Consider the following 24941-nt stretch of genomic DNA (forward strand, 5'->3'; position numbering starts at 1 on the left):
GTAAAGCATAAAATCAGTTATGACCTGCTAAATTCAAGCTTTTAAGAATTTTGACTGTGTGTGTATGTTTGCACACAAACCATATATGTGTTTTGTTTTAGGAACTTTATTGAGATTATGAAAGATCCTGAGATCTCAGGCAACTGGGATTATGAATCTGATATTATCCTTTAATTAAAATATTTTTAAATTGTACTATGTATAACCGTGGGTTTTGGGACACTATAAGTAATATTTTAGGGAGAAAAATGTGAAAATACTACCTATAAGTAAAAATATTTTTACATACATTTTTGGCATGTTATCTTTGAATAGCAATTTTAATCCTTTCACAGATCCTCTAGATTCTACTTGGATTTTCTTCCATATTTTCAAAATTGTAGTGAAAATTTCAGTTTAAAGTATACATCAATATGATGGTAGAACTTGTAATTAATCAGTTTTGATTGACAGTTTGGTAGATATGAATTGTAAATTAATTTCAAATAAGATTGTTTATGGTTTTAATTTAAAAAACTAAAAGGAAAAATCGTTTTAGGCAGGCATTCCTGACCCTCCAAATATGTCAGAAGAATTAATCCAGTTGAAAGCCAAAGAGCGACACTTCTTGGAGCAGTTATTGGATGGGAAAAAATTAGAGAATTATAAAATTCCAGTTCCAATCAAAGCTGAACTGAGAAAATATCAGCAGGTAATAGTTCTTGCTCGTATGAATAGGATTTCTTCTGTGTTGCCAAGGGATACTTTTTTAAAATTTCTAATCAGTTCATCGATATTTTCTCTCTTCTACCTCCCACAAATCTTATAGGATGGTGTGAATTGGTTGGCATTTCTTAATAAGTATAAGCTTCATGGAATTCTTTGTGATGACATGGGTTTAGGAAAAACATTGCAGTCTATTTGCATTCTAGCAGGAGACCACTGTTTCAGGTAATTCAAAGATTAATTTTGCAAGACTTGAAGATTCTGAGAAATTTTTACAAGTTGGTAATTTTAATGTTTTGATATTGTAAAGAGCCCAGGAATATGCAAGATCTAAATTAGCGGAATGCATGCCACTTCCATCGTTGGTGGTTTGTCCTCCCACTCTAACAGGTCACTGGGTTGATGAAGTAGGTAAATTTTGTTCCAAAGAGTATCTCAATCCTTTGCACTACACTGGACCTCCCACTGAAAGAGTAAGGTAAGAGCTCTGAAACAGAGAAATTTTTCAGCCATTGTTTCAAATGGAAATACTTTTTTATAGCAAATTTAACTTTATAAACTTTTGCTTATCTATCCTTTTTTTCTTTATAAAGGTTGCAGCACCAAGTCAAAAAACATAATCTGATAGTGGCTTCTTATGATGTTGTGCGGAATGACATAGACTTTTTTAAGTAAGAATTTAAAATTTTCTTTTTAGGTCTAAGTATATTTAATTTTTAGATACTGATAAATCTTAAATTTAAAATGGTTTATTTCCTAAAAGTTCCTTTAAGGAAAGCTTTAAAAGGAATATCCTGGCTTTTCACAACGGATCTTGAGATTTTAGAACGGAAATTGAATTTAGAGATACTGTACTCTTATACCTTCATTTTATAGATCAGGAAACTGAGGCCTGTTTTGAGGAAATGAATTGCCCAAAATTAAATATAGGTTAGTAGAGCAGAAATCCAAATTTAGACCATTTGACTGATTCCAGTACTCTTTCCATTATACTATACTTCCTTCTTCAGTTCAGAATCTATTTCCTCACAGAAAGTATTCTACTTGAGGATTAAATTCTTTTTTTTTTTTTTTTTTAAAGCAGTTGGGGTTAAGTAACTTGCCCAAGGTTACACAGCCAGTTTTTTTGTGTGGGTGTTAAGTATCTGAAGCCAGAACCGATCCCAGGTCCTTCCGGCTCCCAGGCTGGTGCTCTTACTCACTGTGCCACCTAGCCACACCGAGGATTAAGTTCTACCACCAATCCATAAAAGTCTATTTAACCCCTAATACATTTTTTTAAAAATTTATCTTAATTCCAAATTCTCTCCCTCCCTCCAGCCCCTCTCCAACCCATTGAGAAAGGCAAGAAATAGAGTATCCTTTAGACATGAAGTTATGCAAAACCTATTTTCACAGTAGCCATGTTGTGAAAAAAATTTTTTTAATGAAAGAAAATATTCTTCAGTCTACATTCAGAGTTCATCAGTTCTTTCTCCCTGGAGGTGGATTGCACTTTTCATCATGGGTCCTTTGGAATTTTCTAGGATCGTTATCTTGATCATAGTAGTTAAATCTTTCACAGTTGATCTTTGTTATGATATTGGTGTTAACTGCTTACAATGTTCTGGTTCTGCCTAATTCAACATAAGCCTTTCCAGGTTTTTTTCAGAAGCCATCCGTCCACCTCCTCATTTCTTACAGCACAGTAGTATTCCATCGCTATCATATACTACAACTACCTCTAATAAATTTAAAGATAATTTAACCCTTGTCTCAGAAAGACTTGAGTTTAGTGTCTCTCAGTCTAACTCTGTTTCCCCAAGCAAGTCATTTAACTCATTAGTGCCCCTAGTCTTCTCTCTAATTTATAGTTAAGTTACTGATCTATAAGCATAGAGAGTTTATATACCAGGAGTTTACCACCCCAATAAAATCACGTCTGATCCAAAAACATTTTTTTTTAAATATTGGAGGTTTATAATACTGTAGAGACCCCTTTTCATTAAAGTGATCATATTTCACCATAAAGCAGAGTTCTAATTTGGAATGCCAGGAACAAATCTTCTTGTGTTACAACCTTTGAAACAGAAGTAGAAACTTCCTAGGTTGCTCTAGCCTGCTTGGACGGCAGCTGCCATGACCTGGGACAGGACCTAGTGGGGTGGGCGGGTGAGGAGTGATTCACAGAATTGGATCTAGGTAAAAGGAATCTAAAGGGATGCAGACAGTAAGTATAGAATGGGGCATTAAGGTTGGGAAGGTGAGATGGCAAGTGAGGATCAGCCAAGGAGTATGGTATGAAGAGCTGGTTCTTCCATTCCTCCTTTCCCTTTGTTGAAGTAGGCCGTGGAACAGGAAAGGCAGGCAACCCTAGTGGCTTTTTGTGCTGAGGTTTAGCATGTCTATTTTAGTTACTGTACAGATTCGTGATTGCTTACAGCAGTGATGTCTGCATGCCAGGTAATCGGTAAAAGTTGACTGATGCAGAAATTTCCTGTTTTACTCTTCTAGAAATATTAAATTTAACTACTGTATTCTTGATGAAGGGCATGTCATCAAAAATGGGAAAACAAAATTATCAAAAGCTGTAAAACAGTTGACTGCCAATTATAGGATCATTCTTTCTGGTACACCAATCCAGGTAATTATTTGCTCTTATATGTGATATCAAAATGGTATAAATTTTATTATTTCAAATAGTTTTATTTCAAAAATTTTATAAATTTTATGTTTAAATTTCAAAAAGTATTAATAAATTTTATTTGTCATTGATAAATTACTAATTTGTTAATTGTGAACAAACTTGCTATTTTATACTGGTAGATTTTATATAGTTAAGTGAATAAATCATTTTTTATTGACAAGTTATAAGAATCAAATTAAAATACTTGAAGCTTTTTATAGTTATTGTTCAATTTTATATCAAGCCAAATTAATGAACTTCTTGGATTGATTTATCAAGAGATCTTCCTCTAAAACCTTTATACCTCTGAACCTGATGATTGTATAGGTCAGGAGAGAAGCTCTGAAGGAAATTACAGTAGTGCTTTACTAGCAAAAGCAGCATTGACTCTGAGAAGTTAGTAGCAATGGGCAGGTATAGGAGAGTGGTAAAGAGTGTTAAATTGTAGAGTACAGAAGATGGTGGATGCCTTGAATTCCACCAGAGTTTCAGGAAACTCCCTTCTTCATATTTAATGCTACAACATGTTCAAAGTTTGCCTGACCACTTCAGATAATAGGATGTATGAATTTAGTAACTTGGAGAAGTAATGTCATTTTAGCTGATGAGCCCATACTAGAGGTCTTAGCATTTTTTCCTTTCTTGCTTCTTCTATCTTCTGGCTTTTACTGAGACCTGTCTCCCTTTTGCTGACAGACTCCCTGACTTTTCTTTTTCCTCTGCTTGCATTTTCATTCATTCCCTTCTCCCCACCCTCTACCCCTTTCACTGGTTGAGGTGGGAGAATCAGAATACTCCTTGCTCTCCTTTACCACTTCCAGGTTCTCTACCTACCACTATCAGTAGTCTCTTTTCCTCTATTCAATCCATATCTATTATCCAGTCAGTTATTGTCTACAGATCACTCTTCAGTGAGGTCAGTGTTCAGACTTAGAGGAGGATAAAATTGTATATAACTAAAGTACATTTATCATGCATTATTTCATGTTACAGAGTTTCCACCAGAGATCTGAGGAGGGAGGTCATAACTAAATTGGTTGGGTTAGGGAAAGTTTTGTGGCAGAGATGGAGTTTGAGCCATTTTCTTAAAGAATAGCTGGGAATTCAGTAAGCAAAGATGGGATCTAGGAATGGTGGTGAGCATAGGTACAGAGGTGAGAAAGATTAGCATGCATTCATTTTGACCTAAGTACTATGAGAGAAGTAATGGGAGAAGGCTAAAAAGTTGGGTAGAATGAGTTGTTTCATCACAAGTTTTCCTTAGTATTATTTTTTTTAAGGAAATATATTTAGTATAAGATTTAACTGGTATTTCACCTTCTCTCCCCCACATTTTTTTTTTTAATTCAGAACAATGTTTTGGAGCTGTGGTCACTCTTTGATTTCCTTATGCCAGGATTTTTGGGCACTGAACGTCAGTTTGCAGCTCGTTATGGTAAACCTATATTAGCAAGTAGGGATGCTCGAAGCTCCAGTCGAGAACAAGAAGCAGGTAAGAAAGAATCTTTACTTCAACTCAGTTTCATTTCATTTTGATCATAATCAGATTCCTGTGTAGAGAAATTAATCTTTTCCTATGAATTGTTTCGCTTTTTTCCCCTCCATAAATAATAGGAGTTCTTGCAATGGAAGCACTACATCGCCAGGTTCTCCCATTTCTTTTGAGGAGAATGAAAGAGGATGTTTTGCAGGATCTTCCACCCAAAATTATTCAAGATTATTACTGTACTCTTAGCCCCCTACAGGTAAGAGAAGGGTGATGTATTCAAAAAGCTAAAATCCTCTACTCATTTGAATATATGCATATGGAAAAGAAACGAATCAGTAAATCAACAGTCATTGATTAGCTACCTATTGTTCATCAGGCACTTTATCAGGGGCTAGAAATACAAAACCCCAAAATGAAGTAGTCCCTACCTTTAGGCAACTTACCATCTTGTTGTGGAAAGAACATGTGCCTATATCCTGTATGCAATATAAATACAAAATAATTGGAGGATTGGGGAGAGGAGCTAGCACCTCACAGGGAAAGCTTCATGTAGAAGTAGCACTTGGGCTGAATTTTAAAGGATGAGATGGATTCTTAGAGCCATAGGTAAAGAAGAAGTGCATTTCAGGCATGCGAGACAACAGAGACAGGAGACAGTGAGTGTGTCACGTATGAGGAACAGCAGAAGCACCTGTCTGACTGAACCTTCCAGGTAGGAAGGGGAAATGCTATATAATGAAGCTGGAAAGGCAGAGAAGTTGTGGGGGGCTTTAAAAATGAAACAGGGCAACAGGAAGCCATTGGATTTTATGGAGGAGAGTGACATGGTAAGACCTGTCCTTTGGGAAAATAACTTTGGTAATGGTGTGGAGACTGAATTAACAGGAACAAGACTTGAATCAGGGAGACTAATTAGGAGACTGTTGGCAGTGGTACAAGTGAGAGGTGTTGAGGGCTTGAACTTGGGTAGTAGCCATATGAGTAAAAAGAAGGGATCAGATGTAAGAAATGTGGAAATTGAACAAGAAAGTTTGATGACTGCTTGGGTATACAGGATGAAAGTGTGAGGGTTGGAGGACAACACATGGGTAACTGGATAGAAAAAAACAAAAATTAGAGTGGGGCAAGCAGAGAGTGTAGAAGAGCTAAAGAAAGGGGCTTAGATCCTTCTTCAGGAACTGGCCAGGGCAGGGTTTTTTTTGTTTTGGTTTGGTTTTTTAAGCAATTGGGGTTAAGTAACTTGCTCAAGGTTACACGGCCAGGTGTTTCTGGGTGGGTGCTAAGTGTCTGAGCCTGGATTCGAACCCAGGTCATCCCGACTCTGGGGCTGATGCTCTTACTCGCTGTGCTACCTGGCCGCCCCAAGGCCAGGGCAGTTTTGAAGGAAATAATAGATTCTAAGAGGAAAAAATCTGCCATTTTGAGCCTGACCTGTATCTATTTCCTCAGTTTTGGGGGGGGGTGTTTTAATTCTCCAGCAGATGTGTATTACAAGGGCTCACTACCTTCCAGGTTTGAGCTCTGCAGTTTCCTAATACCAGTATGGGTGTGTTGGCATGTTGTCTCTGTCTGGGAGTTTTAGTAGATTGCAGCTTCTGGGAGGTTCTGCAGGTTCAGTGACCTCTTTGGTCTGGGACCATTGTGCTGCTTTCACCCCGGACTGTGGACTGGACAGTCTGCTCTTCTCCTGACTTCAACGCCAGATGTCTATTATATGTTTCTAGAACTCATTCTTTGCTCAGTATGCAGCAAGGGACACATTAGCAACCTCTTTTCTGCTCTGGATCTTTGACCCAGAATTGCCTGGTGGAATTCTTTGCTGCACCTGCAGTAGTTCAGGGATCCCCTGGGATCTCTTCCTGTCCTGGTGCCTAGTTTTGTCTTTCTTTCAGTCCCTGGGTACTGGAGTACTCCACGCAGCATATCTGAATCTCCATAAACCTTCCTGAGCTGGAAAAATGATTCACTATGACGACTTTCTTGGATTTCTTTGGTCTGGTACATTTTCTAGATCTTTGTAGAGGAGGTGTGGTGGCCAATCTAGGCTATACTCTTGATACTATCATCTTCATTCCACTCCCCCCTACCCATCCTCTAAAGCTTTAATATGCTGCCTGCTCAATGAAGCCTTCCCTTTTTCTTCCCTCAATTGGAATTGACCTTTCCCACTCAAAGCTCCTATAACTCACCAATACACTTAAATAATATTATAGATACCAGCTATTTTGTAGTTGCCTTAGACACTGCCATGTCCTTCCCCATATCCCTACTAAGACCCCTTGGGAAGATGTCTCTCTTCTGAATTCTGTATCACTTCAGTACCTAAATAGGGCTTTCTATACCTCAAGTGCTTAGTGTTTATTGTTGAGATGTACTTACACAGCATTGTAGGCTTGTAGGAAGCTCTCCTCATGTCAGTTTGAGTTCTTTTGCCTGCTTACTTATAAAACGATGATTTCCAAAGCTAAGAACCTTGTTGAGGCCCTTTAAATATTTAGAATAACTTTTGGCTTTATCCTAGGGTTCTCATTTTGACTGACATAACATTGTAGTGATTACTGTCATGCATATATATAAAGTAAGCAAATAATACTGTCTGTTGGAAGTTTAGAAATCTAAGGTATCAATTTTTTCTATTTAGGGATCTATGCTGTGCTGATATTTATAAACTGAACATGATTGTTTCAGGAATAGTAGTGGATTTTTGTCAGTCAATTTTGCATCATAGGGTCATAAAGTATATATTTGTATCAGTATTTTAAGAATCTGTAATTTTTGTCATCTTAACTCCCTTCACCAACATATAGTGCTCATAGATAAGTCTTGGCTCTCTGAACCTCTCCATCATAATGTCCTTCCCCAAGATTGAATCTGCATGGTCTTCACGTCTCATCAGGCTCCAAGGGCCTCTGTTGAAAGAGGGGGCTCAGTACAATTTTCCTGCCCATTTCTCATCAGCTGCACTGCTTTTGAACTTCTTTGGGACACATCCACCATCTCCCTACTATCCCTACTTCTTTTTCCCCCGATTTGATTGTAAGCTCATTTAGGTCAAGGACTGTCTTTGTTACACAGGGCCTGGCACATGTCGTCCAGTTCATTCATATCCTACTTTTCATAACCCTGTGGAATATAATGTCCATGAGATTTTCTTGTCAAAGATGCTGGAATAGGGGGCAGCCAGGTGGCTCAGCAAGTAAGAGCACCGGCTCCAGTGTCAGGATAACCTGGGGATCAAATCTGGGCTCAGATATTTTGCATCACACCCAGAAATAACTGGCCATGAAACCTTGAGCAAGTTACTTAACCCCAATTGCTTTAAAAAAAAAAAAAGATGCTGGAATAGTTTGCCATTTCCTTTTCCAGTGGATAAAACAAATAGAAGTTAAGTAAGAAGACTTGCCCAGAGTTACACAGCTACTAAGTGTCTGAGGTTGGATTTGAACTCGGGTCTTCCTGACTCTAGGCCTAGCACTGTCCACTGAGCCACCTAGCTGCTCCAAAAATGTGTCTGGCACTGAATAAGGCATGTAATAAATATTTATTGACTAAGGCACATGGTTTAAATGACTCACCTGTGGTCACCCAGCTAATCAGGACAGAGCATGTATTTTGTTTTTGTGTGTCATTGGCAACTCAGACATGGGAAATGCTTGCTGATTTGAATTGAATTTTATGCCTGAAATCTAAAATTAATTTCAGTGAAACATAGTATGTTATACCTACTTAATAATAGAAGTAATTTTTAAAGAATTTAACTAATTTTCTTAAATTACATATTTGTTGATTTGGTGATTATATGATTTGACTTGTGATAGTCACTAATTTGGTATGGTGGCGGGGGGGGGTGAATTTCTGCAGGTTCAGTTGTATGAAGATTTTGCTAAGTCTCGTGCCAAATGTGATGTTGATGAGACCGTTTCTACAGCTGCACTTGCCGAAGAAAATGAAAAGCCAAAGCTAAAGGCTACAGGGCATGTGTTCCAGGTACAGGTTTCTTCTTTACACTACGGTTGACTTACTAAATGCAGTTGACAGAATGCACTCATTAGATTCCTTTTGTATGGTTTTACATTTAATATTGACATAAATCTCAGTTGCTTAATTAAATCCTTTATTCAACACTATGTATATGCCCTTCTTAAAGATTAAGGATACTTGAAATAAAAAGTAAATCCTCTCAAAAATGCTTATCTAAACATAATAATTAAGTGTTATATGCATATAGCATTGAAAGAAATGTAGTTGTCATTTGGGTCAGTATTTGAGCCAACAGTTTCTTTTTGCCAGAAATGCATTTTTACAGAAGAGGCAGCTTATTTCAAATGGTCCCTTTTTACTTTCTTAAAGTATTCCAATCATCTCTGACAGAAAAGTCAAACAAATTCTCAAACCACATACCATAAAGATCCCAGAGCATGGGAGCAGAGAAGGGGCTTATGAATTTCTCTTTCTCCTGTTGAATGGATCAAAGCTCTTGTAAGAGTTCTGGATGCTCCAGGCAGATCTGAGACACAGGCAGGAGATGAGAAGGAAGGAGGTGACAGAATACATGGGGATGGGGGTGTGGTTCAGCAATTTAGGACAAAGCATGCAAAAATATGAGGCATAGCTTAATACACATAGAAGCAATGAAGTTAAGGATCAGGGTGTGGGTTTGAATCCCAGCGCCATTACTTCCTACTACTGCCTCTGTAATCCTGAGTAGGCCCTTTAACTTTTCTGGCCTTGATGACCACTAAGGTCTCTTCCAACTCTAGATATTTGATCCCTATCACCTTTTCCCTTATTCTCACTAGAACTGCCTTTTGGATACAACAAGTAATTGTCTGTAGGCCCAAGTGCCTTTCTTCCCTGTCTTGGAGGATGGTGCTTAGAGAGGGGAAGATGATGGGAAGGGGGAAGACAGAGAAGATCTGGAATTGTCTTTTAAGATTTCTTCTGCTTCAAGACTCCTCAGATTTATGCTGAAAGGTCCTTCAAGGCCTTGATGTGGTAGGCAGTGCTTGGTGCCACATCCATCTGTCCTTCCCAGAGTACTCAGCTGTCTCAAAGATTCTTGTTTTTCAGCATCGTCCCCACTTTGTAGGTCTATAGGTGATTTCTAGTAGCATAATTAAAATGACCAAATCTCCCATAATTTAATAGTTTGTCTGTTCTTTGGAGCCAGTGTTTTAGGATTAGCTCTGTTTTCTTTTTCTTTTCCTTTTTTTTTTTTGGTTCCTGTTAAAGGCGTTACAGTATTTACGTAAACTATGCAACCATCCAGCATTAGTCTTAACAGCCCAGCACCCTGAATTTAAGAATACTACTGAACAACTGGCAGCTCAGAATTCTTCTCTTCGGGATATTCAGCATGCTCCTAAACTCTCTGCTTTGAAACAAGTAAGTAATTAGGGAAAAAGCATAGAGATTTGACCTATGATACGTTGATGAATATGAATGAATTTTCTTCTCCACAAGTATGTTCCTTTTGATTTCATCAATATATTATTTACTTTGCCTAGAAATATCAGGCATTATGGAGATGTTTATTTCACCATTTCTTTTATTCATGTACATTTTAATATTAATTTAAAATGGAATATGTTTTTATTGGCTACTGAGATTTATGAAGGTTAAGTAGAAGAAAATATTACTCTTGAGTACTGAAGAGCACTGTCATAAACTTCTAATTCTTCTGTAGCTTGAGGGTCAGAAAAGAGCAGTTTATAGCTATACATTTGTTCTCATTTCTAGGTCCTCTTGATCTGTACTTTATTCATTAATTCATTTTTTAATGTTCAGTGAATATTTTCATTTAATTTCACTAGAAATATCTACTGAACTTAAAACACTTCATGCAAGTAATTTATAAAAACACATAATAAGACTTTTTTATATGTGTAGAATTTGACTGATTACTGATGGTGTGGTACATAAAACAAACAGCTGTGTGATTTTCTTTAAGAGCTCTACAGGTAACTCAAAAAATGAATGTAAGTAGCATGAGTTGCCTGTGTTTTTTATTTTATTACTGTGGGGTGTTTTTTATCATTAGTAGTTATTAGAATTAGATTAAAGAGGGAAATGGCAAAACAATGATTTCAGTAATGTAAATTTTTTTTTAAAAAGTGAGGGACTAAGAGTGTGAAATGTTCATATGTTCTCAAATATATGTAGTTTTGCTTAAACTGGCTTACAGGAGAAGCTTACATGTGGGATGAGGGGAGGATCTATATCTGGAATTGACCAGTTTACCCCAAAAAAGGGATTCAAAACCTATTTGTTTAAGAATCAGATTTAAATTAAACAGAATCAGAAGGTGGAGCTTATGAACTCAGTCTCACTACTATACAGATATATCATGTATATGATATTGGGGTAGATTTTAAGCCAAATTGAGAGGTTGCATTTTACTTAATCAAGTTTTTTTTTTTTTATTTAATTTTTTTTTAAATTTTTACTTAACCTTTACTTAATCAACCCTGCTTGATCTCTAGCTAGAAATAGTCAACTAGGAAAGAGAAAACAGAGTGAGACATTTGATTTTCAGAATTTTCTAGAGGAAATATTTGCTTGGTCATCTATAACCTTTTAAAAAACATAATGACAAGTCAAATGAAGTTATATCAGGAAAACAGAAAATTTTATGAAATTTTAAGTGTTGAAGTTTTAACTACCTCTTTTCATTAGCACACAATTGAAAAATTGTTTGTATTTTATAAAAAGTTTTTCTGTATAAAAATTAATTCCTTTCTCCAAAGGTTATTACCCATGCTGGATTATCATTTTAGGGGGCTCTTTCCTACCCTGGAGTATCTGGAAATTCTGAAGTTTAGAACTGTTCAATTTAGAAAGGTCAAGAACATTCCCAGTCATTCTCTCTGGAGGGTTTCCCAATAATTCCTTTTTCCCCATTCCTCAGTTCCTTTCAGCTATTAAGAGTGAAACTTCTGGCCCAGGACAGAAATAGCACATCTCTAATTATATCTCCTTTCTTAAATCTTTCTTCAAGTCTCTTCTCAGAAAATGGGATTGAGGGAGAGAGGATAGCAAGAGAAAGTTTTATAATAATTTTCCTGAAATCAGTCAGTGGATGTAACTTAGAGGAAAACATGGAAGGCATTTCTGTCCAATTAAGTACAGAGTTTGGAGGATTAACTAAATGCATCAGGTAATAGAATCAATCCTGGGAGGAAGGAAGTGCTATTATTATTCCCATTTTACAGATGAGGAAAAGAAGGCCTAGAGAGGTTACATGACTTGTCACTTAGGGCAGGATTTGAACTAAGGTCTTCCTCACTCCAGGCCCAACATTCAATCCAGTGTATCACTTTGATGCCTCACTGAAGGAGAAATGGTTTCTTGGAGGATTTGGTGTCTAGATTAGGGAGGAGTTCAAGAGATGAAGGTGGCAGAGCATTCCAAACGTAGAAAATAGTATAAGCAAAGACAAAGAAAGGGGTGTAAGTTAAAATAAGGTAAACTGGGACATAAAGTTTACTAGTTAAACATGAATTTATCAGTAAATAGGATCTCAGCTCCCTCAGCAAAGCTAAGACCCCAAATGAGGGGGCTAGCCTTCTTTTATAATTTTGGGGAGTACAGAACAAAGAATAGGGCTTATAGGCAGGGGGAACAAATGATTGTTTGATATCATGAATAGCAACATCAGTGATTAGTTACAGAGCTGAAGTGTGAGGGACAGTATGATTGATTGGAAATTGGGAATGAGGGGCTAGCAACAGTCTCTTCCTGTGACTAAGAAATGTTCATTGTTTGAGTCCACCTGCAAGGTTAAAGTCAAATGCAAGTTAGAGATTGTGGACCAGACTTCTTTGTACAGCAAATCTTTTCAAGGATAGCTTGGTGGTGCCAGACCAGACTCCTTGGTATCCACCCATATCCCTCAAGGATAACGGATTTCCTTGAGCAAAGAATGAAATAGTGATTAACAGTAGAACTGGATTTTTAAACTTAATTCTTTACAGCCCAGCTAAATTCTGAATTAAGTTCAGAGGCAAAGAGCCATGAATTAGGCAGAGTTATAAAACAAAATTAATTAATTGTAAATAGAATCAATTTTAAAAAGACATAAAATCAATCTAATCGTATAAGGGGCATGTGAGTGCAAGTCATATTCATTAGGGAGAAAAGTAAAATATTGCCCTTAAAGTCAATTAGCTATCCAGGATAGGGGGAGATCCGATTAAAAACAGATCATATGAAGAATATGTATGTAGTGGGTCAAGATGACTGAAAATTCTGTATCAACCAGTAAAGTGGTGGGACTCACAAAAAAGATTAATGCCACCTTAAAATGTTAGTATAAATAAACTGTCCAGAACAAGGAAAGTATTACTAGTTCCACTATATTTTAAAGTTTCACATGTTGAAGAGGGGCACTGAAAAATGATTCATCCAGAAGAGCATATCCAGAATATTTAGGGGTCAGCAATGGGGATTTTTAACCTGTAAAAATAGGGAAGTATGAGAGCTTTTGTTCAAGTATCTGAAGGATTATTATTTGGAGGAGGGATTGGACTAATATGATGTAACTCTAGAGAGTAGAACTAGGACCATTGAATCGGAATAAGGTACAGTGAGACAAATTTCTTGATGTAAGTAAGAACTTTTCAAGTAAACTGTCCAGTGACTTCCTTGTGTAACCGTGATCATTACTGTCATGGAAAATACATAGTCTAGATGGTCTTGTCAGAAACATTAAAGAGGAGATTAGTGCATTTGTTGAGATATTGGATTAAATAACCTTGAAGATTTCTTCCAACCCCTAAGATTCTGTGCATCTAAGCATTTCATATTTGTCATGAGGAAAGCACCATTTTACCTCTAAATTTTGTTTTGGACGCAGAAAGTAGACATATCATATTGCTATGTCTTGAGATATAGTCAGAAAGACTGAGACTCTCCAGTGTTTACAAAGAAGGAAAAAGCACTGAACTAGACATTTTTAGAGATACCTAGTCTTAGTTTATTTGGCTAAGTGATTTGATGTAAGTCATTTCTACCTTTCATAAAAGACTTTCCAAAATTTAAAAGCTTTATATAAATTAGTTATTAGCCTTCTTCCCTGGGCCTGTTTTCTTCAGGTCTAAAATAAGGGAGTTGGCCTAGATGACCTCTAGGCTTCTTTCTGGCTCTAACAGTCAGTGATCATAGATTCATAGGAATTTGAGAAAAGTAATACCAAGTGCTATATCAAGAATACAAGTGTCAATTCAAATCATTGTGGATTAAGCAGTTGTGAAGATTCACAGTAAATGAGTCACATCCCAGGATGCCAGTGATAAGATGCAGAAATCATGCCAAACATTGAGGACTATGTGGGTGTTGATAATTACCTTTGGAGAAGTGGAGGTTACCTCCCTATAACCTGAATTCTCCAGAGGTTCATCATCCATACTTTATTTTCACCAGGGAATCTTTCATTCCTGTGTTTTAGAGAAAGTGGCATAAAGGGAAATGAAGCTATTTTGAGAGAGGTTAGCTGTTTGAGTTGGGAAGAGAAGTATGTGTGTATGACTCTTTACTTTCCTACTTTCATGCAGTTTTTAATCCTTTCTATATGTAGCTGCTTCATGATTTTTTCTTATACCCTCTATACCTTGATGCTCCTGCACGGACTATTTTGCCCGGAGCATCATCATCATCATCATCACCACCACCAGCAGCAGACATTTATTGAGCACCTATATGTTCCCTCTAGTGAGCCTCAAGGAACTGAGGAAAGGGAAGAAAGGCCTGTTAGGTGCCCTCCTGAAGAGGGGACCAGGAAATTCTATGGGCTGATAAGCCTGAGCAGCTCTTAGTTCCAGATTCTCCAGGGTGACATTGCAGCCCAGAGAGATAATCTGGTATGGATATACTGTAAGAGAGTCTGAGGAGCCAGGTAAGTCACTTCTGTTTTTCATTGTAGAGATAAACATTTATTACAAAATGAGCTTAATGAACAATATTTATTGAGCTGCCCTTGGACCCATCTTTTTCTACCTTTTTTTAAAGCTGCTGCTAGACTGTGGTTTGGGAAACGCCGGTACTTCAGAGAGTGGCACAGAAGCTGTTGTGGCCCAGCACAGGATACTTATATTCTGCCAGCTCAAAAGCATGCTGGACATAGTAGAACATGATCTTCTCAAACCTCACCTACCCTCTGTCACATATCTGCGGCTAGATGGAAGTATACCTGCAGGTCAAAGGCATTCCATTGTCTCACGGTAAATGTTTTTGAAGCTTGAAGATTACAAGTTAGGCCATAATGAAGATAAAAGTCCTTAGAAATGAATTTCGTTCCATCAAATCTCTTCTGGATGAGGAAGTATTTATGAACTTGACCTGAATCAATGAGTTTTCTTTGCATAATTTAACAAAAATGTGTATTCAGTAGGTCTCTTGGACAACATACCATCATCGAAAAAGCTTGATTGTATTATTCAGTCAGGGAATGTATGACACAGAATAAAAGGAATGTAGCCTGAAAGAAGATCCAGCACAGGAGACTGAGGAGATGTCAGAGAGGGTGGAAGAGAACCAGTAGAGAGTCTAGTGTCACAAAATCCTAGAGAGATGAGTGTTAAAGATAAAAGGCAGATCAGCAGTGTCACGTGCTAACGGAGAGATCAAGAAGAATAAGGATTGGGGCGGCCAGGTAGCACAGCGAGTAAGAGCACCGGCTCCAGTGTCAGGATGACCTGGAGATCGAATCCCAGGCTCAGACACTTAGCACCCACCCAGAAACACCTGGCCATGTAACCTTAAGCAAGTTACTTAACCCCAATTGCTTAGGGGCAGCCAGGTGGCTCAGCGAGTAAGAGCACTGGCTCCAGTGTTGGGATGACCTGGGGATCAAATCTGGGCTCAGATACTCAGCACCACACCCAGAAATAACTGGCCATGTAACCTTGAGCAAGTTACTTAACCCCAATTGCTAAAAAAGAATAAGGATTGAGAAAAGGCCATTACATTTTGGCAATTAAGAGACCACTGGTAGCTCTGGAAAGAGTGAATTCCTCAGCTGAATGAGGATCTCTGAAAACATACTGTAGAATTAACAAGGAAGCAAGAGAAAAAGAAGTGGTAGCACCTGTTGTAGACGACCTTCTTGAGGAGGTTAGCCAGGAAAAGCAGGAGAGAGGATGATAGCTAATGGAGAGTGGATGGATCAAGTGAGGTTTTTTGAGGTGAAGGGAAATGAGAATCACGTACTAGACAGGGAGCTTAAAGATGAGTGAGAAAGTGGGAGTGACAAAGACAGTGTTGGAGAAGAAGAGATGGAATGGGATCGATTGTGTATGTAGGAGGGTTTGACTGGACAATGAGAATGGATACTTCTTTATGTGAGACCTGGGGGAAAAGAGCAGAGAGTGATAGAAGGTATCTGAGGGAGATGAAGAGGAGCTCTTGACAGTGGCCTCCATTTTTCCCCCTAGGGAAATAGGAGACAAAGTTCTCTCTAGGGGTGCTGAAAGGGGATCCATATCAGACCTGAGGAGGGATGAAAAGGTTTAGAAAATCCACTGGTGAGTGGGATAATGACTTACTTAGGGAAGTGTAGGATTGTGTTGCTGTAGTGAAGGCTCTGTTGAGCTGTGTTCAACTGTACATGAACAGTAGTGAAGGCAGGAGATAGTGGGAGTAATCCGTGACCAAGGTTGGTTATAGGATAAGGGAGGGAAGGGCCTAAGAGGACAACATGGAGTTACACTGGTTCGTCAGGAGGTCAAGAAGAGGAAGGGAGAAGAGTAGAGGGAGGGCAGAGGAGATAGCCTTGGAGAGAACTGAGGGGAGGTGGTCACGGTGAAGAGCTTTCATAGAGAACAGAATTCTGTAAAGAAAACATGTTCTACTCCAGCTGTTTGTTTCAGAAATTTAACTAGATTCACAGGATTTGAAGATATTTACTTAATGTCAACAAAGTTCTTATTTCTTGTTTTTAGTTTTTATTAAGCAATTTACATTGTATGTAGTAGATTTAGGAAGAAATATTTTAATTTTTCTCTTTCCTCTTCTCCCTCCTTCAATTTATGTGTTTAGGTTCAACAATGACCCATCCATAGATGTTCTTTTACTGACGACACATGTTGGTGGACTGGGTCTTAACTTAACAGGAGCTGATACAGTTGTATTTGTTGAGCATGACTGGAATCCTATGAGAGACTTACAAGCAATGGATCGTGCACATCGCATTGGCCAGGTAAACTGCCCCCTTGCAGTGTTGCCATACATGTTGTGATGTGATTTCATTTCCTGTTCCTGACATTGTTGTAAACCCATTTTAAACTCTTTGCTTTAAAAATTGCAATGTGCAACAGTAGGACAGAGAAGCCCTGGACTAGGAGCCAAGAAACTTGAGTTCTAGTCCCAGCTCTGTCATTAATTTCCCGTGAGACCTAGCGTCTCTGAGCCTTAGGCTCCCATCTTTAAAGTAAGGCAGTAGAACCTTCTCCTTGACGGTCTGTCATCTTCTTTTGAGAGCTTCTTAAACTGTGGGTCACAACCCAGTGCTTAAGAAGCACTGAAGGGGTCATGAGTGGAAAGGGTTTAAGAAGTCCTGCTCTAAACACATAGTCTGATCATTTTTAGGTCCTAGAAACTAGAATGACAAGACAATGCTCTTCCTATTTTGGGCCTCTTTTATCACCACTTGATCTAATATAGAATATCTAATTTGATCTAATTTAGTTGATCAAATTTAGAATACTTGTGACTCTATTATTCAATGATATCTGAAGCAAACTCAGTTCCTGTTTTCCCCTCCCTCACCCCCAGTATGATCATCAACTCATTCCTAATCCTTCTTAATTGCCATAACTGAGCCTAAGAAATATGACTCGTCCCACCAGAGCAAGAGGTGAGTAAATAGGGAAAATTTGACTCTGTGGTAGAATTGAGAGAAATAAGAGGCAAAGTCCTCACACAAATTGAAATCTATCTGTAGACACAGAAAAGTGGCTGCCCAAAAGCTTAATCACAATTTTTAAAAATTTGACTGTCATTTCTCTAAAGATTCCTCATAGTTGCTTTAGTAAATCTGTTGAATCTTTCATGCTGTAATTTATAGCTGTTAATTATAGTTTTCCCCCCCCCAAGAAACGAGTTGTTAACGTATATCGGTTAATAACAAGAGGAACGCTGGAAGAGAAAATAATGGGTTTGCAGAAATTCAAAATGAATATTGCAAATACAGTTATTAGCCAAGAGAATGCTAGTCTGCAGAGCATGGGGACTGATCAACTTCTTGACCTGTTTACCCTTGACAAGGTAAAAAATTTATTATTCAATTTGTCATGAATCATAAAATATGTCATTCATTTTGTCACCTGTTGGTGGGTTCAAAGAAGCCTGGTCAACACAGTTCTGGTTCATTTTCTGTGAGGGCATGTTAGGACAGCATAGGGAAAATTTGTTCACAAAATACACTTTGTTCAGGGTTGACTGAGGCATCACATGTTAGCAGCATTGCTATGTGGTTGATGACTTTAATCACCCCCTACCTAGCAACCGAGAGATCATTGGGGCAGAAGCCCTGAGGCTCGTCAGATTTTGATTGTTTCTTGTTGGAGATTTGCAGCTCTTCACACAGCAGTGTTTTGTTATTGTTTCTTATTGGCTCTTAATGGGCTCCAGTATCTAGAGACACAAGCTGGATAAATATCATAGGGCCTCCATAGCTGATATTTCCACTTGGTTTTGTCTTCTTTGTTATGTTTGAGCCAAGATATTTGTGAGCTGAAGACCGGGGGATCAGAGATATTCACTAATATCACTAATGGGAGTCTTAGGCTCCCGTTCTCCAAATTAGAATGCAAACCAAATCCCAGTATTTGCATTGAACATCACTCCAAAGAAGTTTTACATATTGTAGAGCTCCTTCCATTTTCCTAGAAAAAAACTCACTAATACATAATACTTTGTTGACTGAGAATTCTTACATTAAAAAAACTAATTCTATTATGAAATATTTTCTGAGTATCCTATGCTAGTACCCAGCAATGTACGCATTCTTCTTCATGGCCTTTCTCATCTCACATAATCCGCCTCCCTACACCACTGAAGGTGCCTGTCAGGATCCTCCAGTGTACTCCATCCCTGCTGGTCCTTTACCCCTACCCTGTAGCTGAACTTCCCTGCATGTGCTGTCTTCCCCAGCTAGAGCTTCTTCAGATCAGGGAAAGCTCCCTTTTTTTCTGTTTGTATCCCAGCATTGAACCCAGTGCTTTGTAGCAATTCATAAATTTTTTCTTTCTTTCATTCATTCATAGTTCATTCATTCATATATTCATTCATTCATTCATATTCATATATTCATTCATAAGAAAAGTGTGTGACAATTAAAGCTGCCTTGACCCTGTACTGTTCAACTATTTTTTTTTCAGGAACGTTGATGAAACCATAGATGGCATCAGGTTTGCAGATGACATAAAGCTAGAAGAGAAGAGATAGCTAATAATGTTGCACAACAAAGATGTCAGCAGCCTAGAACAGTGTGCCATTTATAATATGAGATTTAAGCATGATAAATATAAAGTCCTACTCTTGGGTTCATATGATCACTTGCACAAGTACAAAATGGAGATGATGTTTCTGTACAACAGCTCATAAAAAAAGAATGGAGGTTGGGGCCAGTAGTTAGTGGACTGTGGGCTCAGTTGAACTAACAGTGCAATATAAAGTCTAGAAAAGTGAAGTTTGAGCTTAAGGTGCATCAGATGAGGTGCAGTATTCAGAAGGGAAGGAGAGAGGTGGGGTGATCTCATTGTACTTTAGGCCTACCATCAGGCCCCACATATGGTGTGGTATGTACTAAATGCAACATTCAGGAAACACATTAATAAAATGAATAGAGTACAACTGGAAAATATGCCATAAAATGACTGAATGAAAGAATTTGAAATGTTTAGCCTAGAGAAAAGAGAACTTTTGTGGGACATGATAGATATCTTACTCCATTTAAAAGATTGCATTCAGAAGATGTATTACACATATTCTACTTGGCATTTTTTCATAAATGTCTATAAAAGTATTTCTTTTCATTTCCTACCCACTTCATTAAAGGATTTGCATGGGAAGAGGCATTCCAGATGGTAAAACTAGGACCCAAGAATGGAAGTTATAGGGAGGCTGATTTTGGTTGAGTATAAGAAGAAATGTTCAGACATTTCCAACAATAGGAAAAGCTGACTTGTAAGAAAATTCCCTACCACTGAAAATGTTTGAGGTGGATGAGACTACCTGTCAGGGAAGTTACAGGGGAGATTTCATCTTGTGGGAGGCTGAACTCTAGATGACTTCTAAACTGACTTCCAACTCTAAAATTCTATGAAAAAGTCAGCGGACAAAATTGGGACATTCTCTAAACTTGAGTCATTAGAAGTGTGATTTGTAATATTTCTGCAGCAGCACTTCTCTGCCTCCCTGGAGTTAATAGGAAAATGAAATGTTGCCAATACTGTTGGCTAACCCCGAATGCAATAGTATATTCAGATACAAACTAAAAGAGAAAGCAATGAAGAAATGAAGTGTTAAAGAATAATTTAATATATTTGAAATACTAGGTTAATTTCTGAAGTGATTTTCATTCTTACTTTCCTTTAAGGATGGAAAAGTGGAAAAAGCAAATACCTCAACAACTTCTGGAAAAGCAAGTATGAAATCAATCCTGGAGAACCTCAGTGATCTTTGGGATCAAGATCAATATGACACTGAGTACAGTCTTGAAAATTTTATGCATTCTCTCAAATAACTGTCATTTCTCATTAAGGCAACTGCTGCTAGATTAATTACATTTCTGCTGATATTCAGCAAATTTCAAAGTTTATGGAGAACATTTAGCTCATTGTGTAAATAGATTGGAAAAAGAATCAGCATGATTCTGGAACTTGTTCCACTGGGGGGAACAAGTTAATCTGTCTCAAAACTTTGCACTGTTATTAAAACTTAAACTTTAATGTGAAGTTGTTTGCATTTTTATATACTGAAGAGACCCAGATAGAGGGGGAACCACACAGGGTTTACACATGCTACCAAATGGTGTTCTCATTGGGAATGAGCCCGCATGTCGTGGGTTACACAGTCACTTTGTACAGGAACATTTCTATGAGTCCTTTAGGTTGTTTGTGTACATTTTTTCCTTTTAAATGGAACTTGTTTTTATGATTTAAAAATGATAGAATTTTTCACTATCAGAAATTCAGATGAGCCATAATTTTAAGATAGTCATCATTAATATTGGTCAATCTTAGAAGCCAGGAAGAATGTTAGGAACTGAACTAGATATCTATCTGTATGCAAACCTTTGTATATTTAATGCAAATTTTTTTGACATTATTTTGTCAATTTTTTAAAAATATAAATATGGGCTATTCTAAATACAGGTAATGGGCTTTTTAAGGCCACTTTTGCATCCTGTTAAGAGGGTGTACTTTTTTAATTTATCTAAAGGCTAGAATATAGCCTGACTCAAAGAACATATATACTCACTAGGTTTCAATCGTATATAAATATAAATAGACATATATATAATATATTTTTTGTAACTAAAAATTGTATACAAAAGTATACAAATAGGAGTTTTTCAAGAATTAGATTTTATACTGTTTAGAATTCCAAAAACCTATGCTGAAAAAAGACTGTTTACTATATTAGTGCATGACTTGAGGAAAAGGTTTCCTTTATATACATAGATATACATGAATAGACATATCTATATACATAGAAATACCTACACTATACCCAAGGGGTAGAGTACTGCCACTAAAATCATGTGACTGTATTGGGCAATAATAATTGTTGGAAAAGAGGATATGTTAGCTTTACACTAGACAGTGTTATAAAAGAGAGTTTAGTGAGGAGGGTGGAGTGTATGTCTATAGATATACATGTGCATGTATATACACAAACACAGTTTTATAAATGTTCAACACAGACATAGAGAAAGGGAGAAATGTATGCATGTCTGCATAATACATATATGGAATAAATGTATATATATATGTATAGAATTCCAGTTTATCTGAGGTTTGGGGCTTGCCTTGCACTTGGCATCAGTTTGAAGACCACCAGACCTCTGCTGTGTAAAATCACATGTGTTTTGTTTAGTAACATAAAACATTAGCCTGTTTTGACAGCATTTAGATGAGGACATTTGTCACATTTCAGTAGCTATTATGGCTACATTGTAACGTTAAATTTAGCATTCCATAAGAGAATAATAAAAATAAAATTGGAAATACAAAATAAATATGTGTGTAGTTGTATATTCATCAAAAGGTTGGAGCTGAAACATTGCTTTGAACCATCTTTTTATGTTCTTAATCCAAGTACATTGTTTCTGAGAATTTGTTTCATTGCAGCTTCAAAATCTTTTTTCCTTAAAAGTGCATTTTGGTATAGAAGAAAGGGCCATGTGCTTGGAGTCAGTGCACTGGGGTTCGAATTTCACCTCACACATGTATTGCCTGTGTGATCTTGGCAAGTTACATAAACCTTCCAGGTTTCCTTATCTGTAATAAAGGATGATAATACTTCCACTCTCTACCTCATGGGGTCCTTTTGGGAGAAAGCTCTCATTGCCAGCCTAGTCTTATATAAGTGTGAGTTCTTATTTATCGCCTTTTGATCACTTGTACTCTACAGATTAAAGCGGGGGGGGGGGACCAAAAGATAAAACATGTGAATTTTTACATCATGAGTTAGCTTAGATGCCAATGAGTGTGCTTGAAAATATTATGTCTTTGGGGCGGCCAGGTGAGTAAGAGCACCGGCCCCAGAGTCAGGATGACCTGGGATCGAATCCGGGTTCACATACTTAGCACCACACCCAGGAGTAACTGGCCGTGTAACCTTGAGCAAGTTACTTAACCCCAGTTGCTTAAAAAAAAAAAATATTATGTCTTTATTATCATTTATGAAAATTTAAGGGTTTTTTTGTTCATCTAGTTTTTGACCTTTAAATTATCCCACATTATCCTTTGCAGTTACCTAAACATAAGAAACGTCATTGTATTTTCAGGTACAGAGAAGATTAAACCTAACATTTTTCAGAAATGAAATGAGATAGAATATTTGTTTCTTCCTTATGTAAAACCTGTGTTTCTGATACACAGGGGGAATGGTGCATCTAAGGCATGCATTAAATAAATGTTAAATTATTGAGAATGACTTGGAGCAGCAAAGTGTTTTGTCTGGTATGGGCCTCAGTTTTCTTCCATCTGTAAAAACAGGTTTAATTTAATGACGTCTAATGTCTGGTCCATCTCTAAATCTTAGGATCATCCTTTAAAGGAGAAGAGACTTCAGAGGCTATCTGTCTAGGCCTGCCCAATAAATCCCCATGTAGCCTGCCCTCGAAGCCGACTCAGGAGGAGAAACTCGGCTGCTTTGGGATAGCCATCCAGTTGTGGCCTGTACCAATCATTAGGAAGTGTTTCTGACCATAGCTTATTATCTGTTGCTCCTACTTCTGCCCACTGGAGTACAGAACTTGTCTCATCCCTTTTCTATAAGATAGCTTTTCAAATAGAATTGGAAAGGATTGTAGAGACCAAAAGTCCAGCTTCCCTTTATTTTTTACAGATGAGGAAACTAAGGTCAAAAGGGGTGGAGTGACTTGTCCATAGTCATTTTAATAGTAAGTTACATTAGACCTGGAGTTTGAACCCAGTTGTCTGGCTCCAAATTCAGGGCAGTCTAGCACAGTGCCTAACACAGTAAAAGATTAAGACAGTGCTTATTGACTGACTTTAGGAAGGAGGGGATACAATGAGATGGAAAAAGATACTAAACCAAAGTCAGGAAAGACTGGAGTGCAGATATGGCTCCTGACATTCACTAGCTGTTTAACACAGGGCATAGAACCACCACATCTCTGAACTGCAATCTCTTCATCCATAAAATAGAGATAACATCTGTAGCACCCCTCTCACAGGGTTATTGTGAGGTGCAGATGACATGGATTTAAGGTACTTTTGTGAACCATCAAACACCATATCAAAGCTATTATTATACCCTGCTGCATCTTCATACCACAACAGGTCATATATGTAAGAATTTTATAATAATGAAGCCCCCAAATAATTATAGGCTATAAAATGTGCCACTACCTTTAAGGGGAAGATGCATTTATATCCTCAAATGCCCTATTGCTATTTGGGTCCTACAGCACATTAAGAAGCAAATTAGTTGTTTCCTTTCAAAGAGGGGCCCTTTCCATGGTGCATATTAATACTCAGGTTACAAGGTCTACGTATAACTTTGGCTGGCAAGATCAGTTCTGTAGTTTCAAGCATGTGTTTAACATAGCTGCCTTTCTGTGTTTATTTATGATATTTGTGCCCTGGCAAGGTGTTCAGTTTTTGTAAATGTGCAATTATCCTGAAAAATAAGTATATCAATATTCCCATCCGATATTTGCAGTAGGCCTATCAAAATTAGTTTTTCTGTCCTCTATTCAAATCTAGTTTCCCTCTTGTTATTTTACTGTTAGATTTATTAAATTCTGAAAGGATAGTCTCTTATGGTTAATGTCTCACATTCCTCTGCATCGGAGTTTATTTTTCCTTTTAAGTAGTTATGCCATTTGCTGTACATACATTTGCTGATACTATGTTGTTCTCTATGGTGCCTTGAAGCATAATGTAGTCCCCCTGTTTGTCACTCCTGACAGTATCATTTTTACTATTGCCTTACCAGGAATCATGATTGCACCTCCTTCTTTGGATTCAGATGAAGTATAATAATAAATGTTGTTTCAACCCTGAACCTTAAATCTTTGTTTTCCCTGTTTTAAGTGTGTTTCTTGTATGTAACAAATTGTTGTGGTCTGTTCTCTCCAATCCATTCTGTAACTTTCTTCCACATTAGTGTTAATTCCATTAACATTCAGTTTTATAGTTGTTGATTTTCTCCATCAGATACTCTTACATGGCCTTAAATCACCAGAATACCGTATAGCTTGTTCTGCTTGAAACAATCCATTCCCAGTTGTTGCTCTTATACAGATACCCTCTCCCTATTACCCCTAATATGATGCTTCCCTCCCCTCCACCTCATTTAAATTTCCACACTCTATTTTTATTGTAATCT

The 24941-nt window shown here is 37.5% G+C and overlaps 1 protein-coding gene across 2 annotated transcripts in view; it reads left to right on the top strand.

Annotated features, from left to right (window-relative positions):
• BTAF1 (B-TFIID TATA-box binding protein associated factor 1) overlaps window positions 1-24624 on the top strand; it is a 119114-nt gene extending 94490 nt beyond the window's left edge. For both annotated transcript variants that reach the window (XM_069099223.1, XM_069099224.1), the window contains exons 26-38: window positions 539-691; window positions 809-930; window positions 1016-1183; window positions 1299-1376; window positions 3199-3328; window positions 4721-4862; window positions 4985-5115; window positions 8721-8846; window positions 10092-10244; window positions 14865-15076; window positions 16893-17052; window positions 17949-18119; window positions 20455-24624. In XM_069099223.1, coding sequence (XP_068955324.1) covers window positions 539-691; window positions 809-930; window positions 1016-1183; window positions 1299-1376; window positions 3199-3328; window positions 4721-4862; window positions 4985-5115; window positions 8721-8846; window positions 10092-10244; window positions 14865-15076; window positions 16893-17052; window positions 17949-18119; window positions 20455-20601 — 1893 coding nt within the window. In that variant the 3' untranslated portion in view covers window positions 20602-24624. The remainder of the gene's footprint in view (window positions 1-538; window positions 692-808; window positions 931-1015; window positions 1184-1298; window positions 1377-3198; window positions 3329-4720; window positions 4863-4984; window positions 5116-8720; window positions 8847-10091; window positions 10245-14864; window positions 15077-16892; window positions 17053-17948; window positions 18120-20454) is intronic.
• Window positions 24625-24941: the final 317 nt, after the last annotated feature.

This window comes from Petaurus breviceps, unplaced genomic scaffold (assembly GCF_028583685.1).
Source record: "Petaurus breviceps papuanus isolate PSGF00001 unplaced genomic scaffold, PetGlider_PUasm1.0 37, whole genome shotgun sequence".
In the NCBI taxonomy this organism is placed as follows: domain Eukaryota; kingdom Metazoa; phylum Chordata; class Mammalia; order Diprotodontia; family Petauridae; genus Petaurus; species Petaurus breviceps.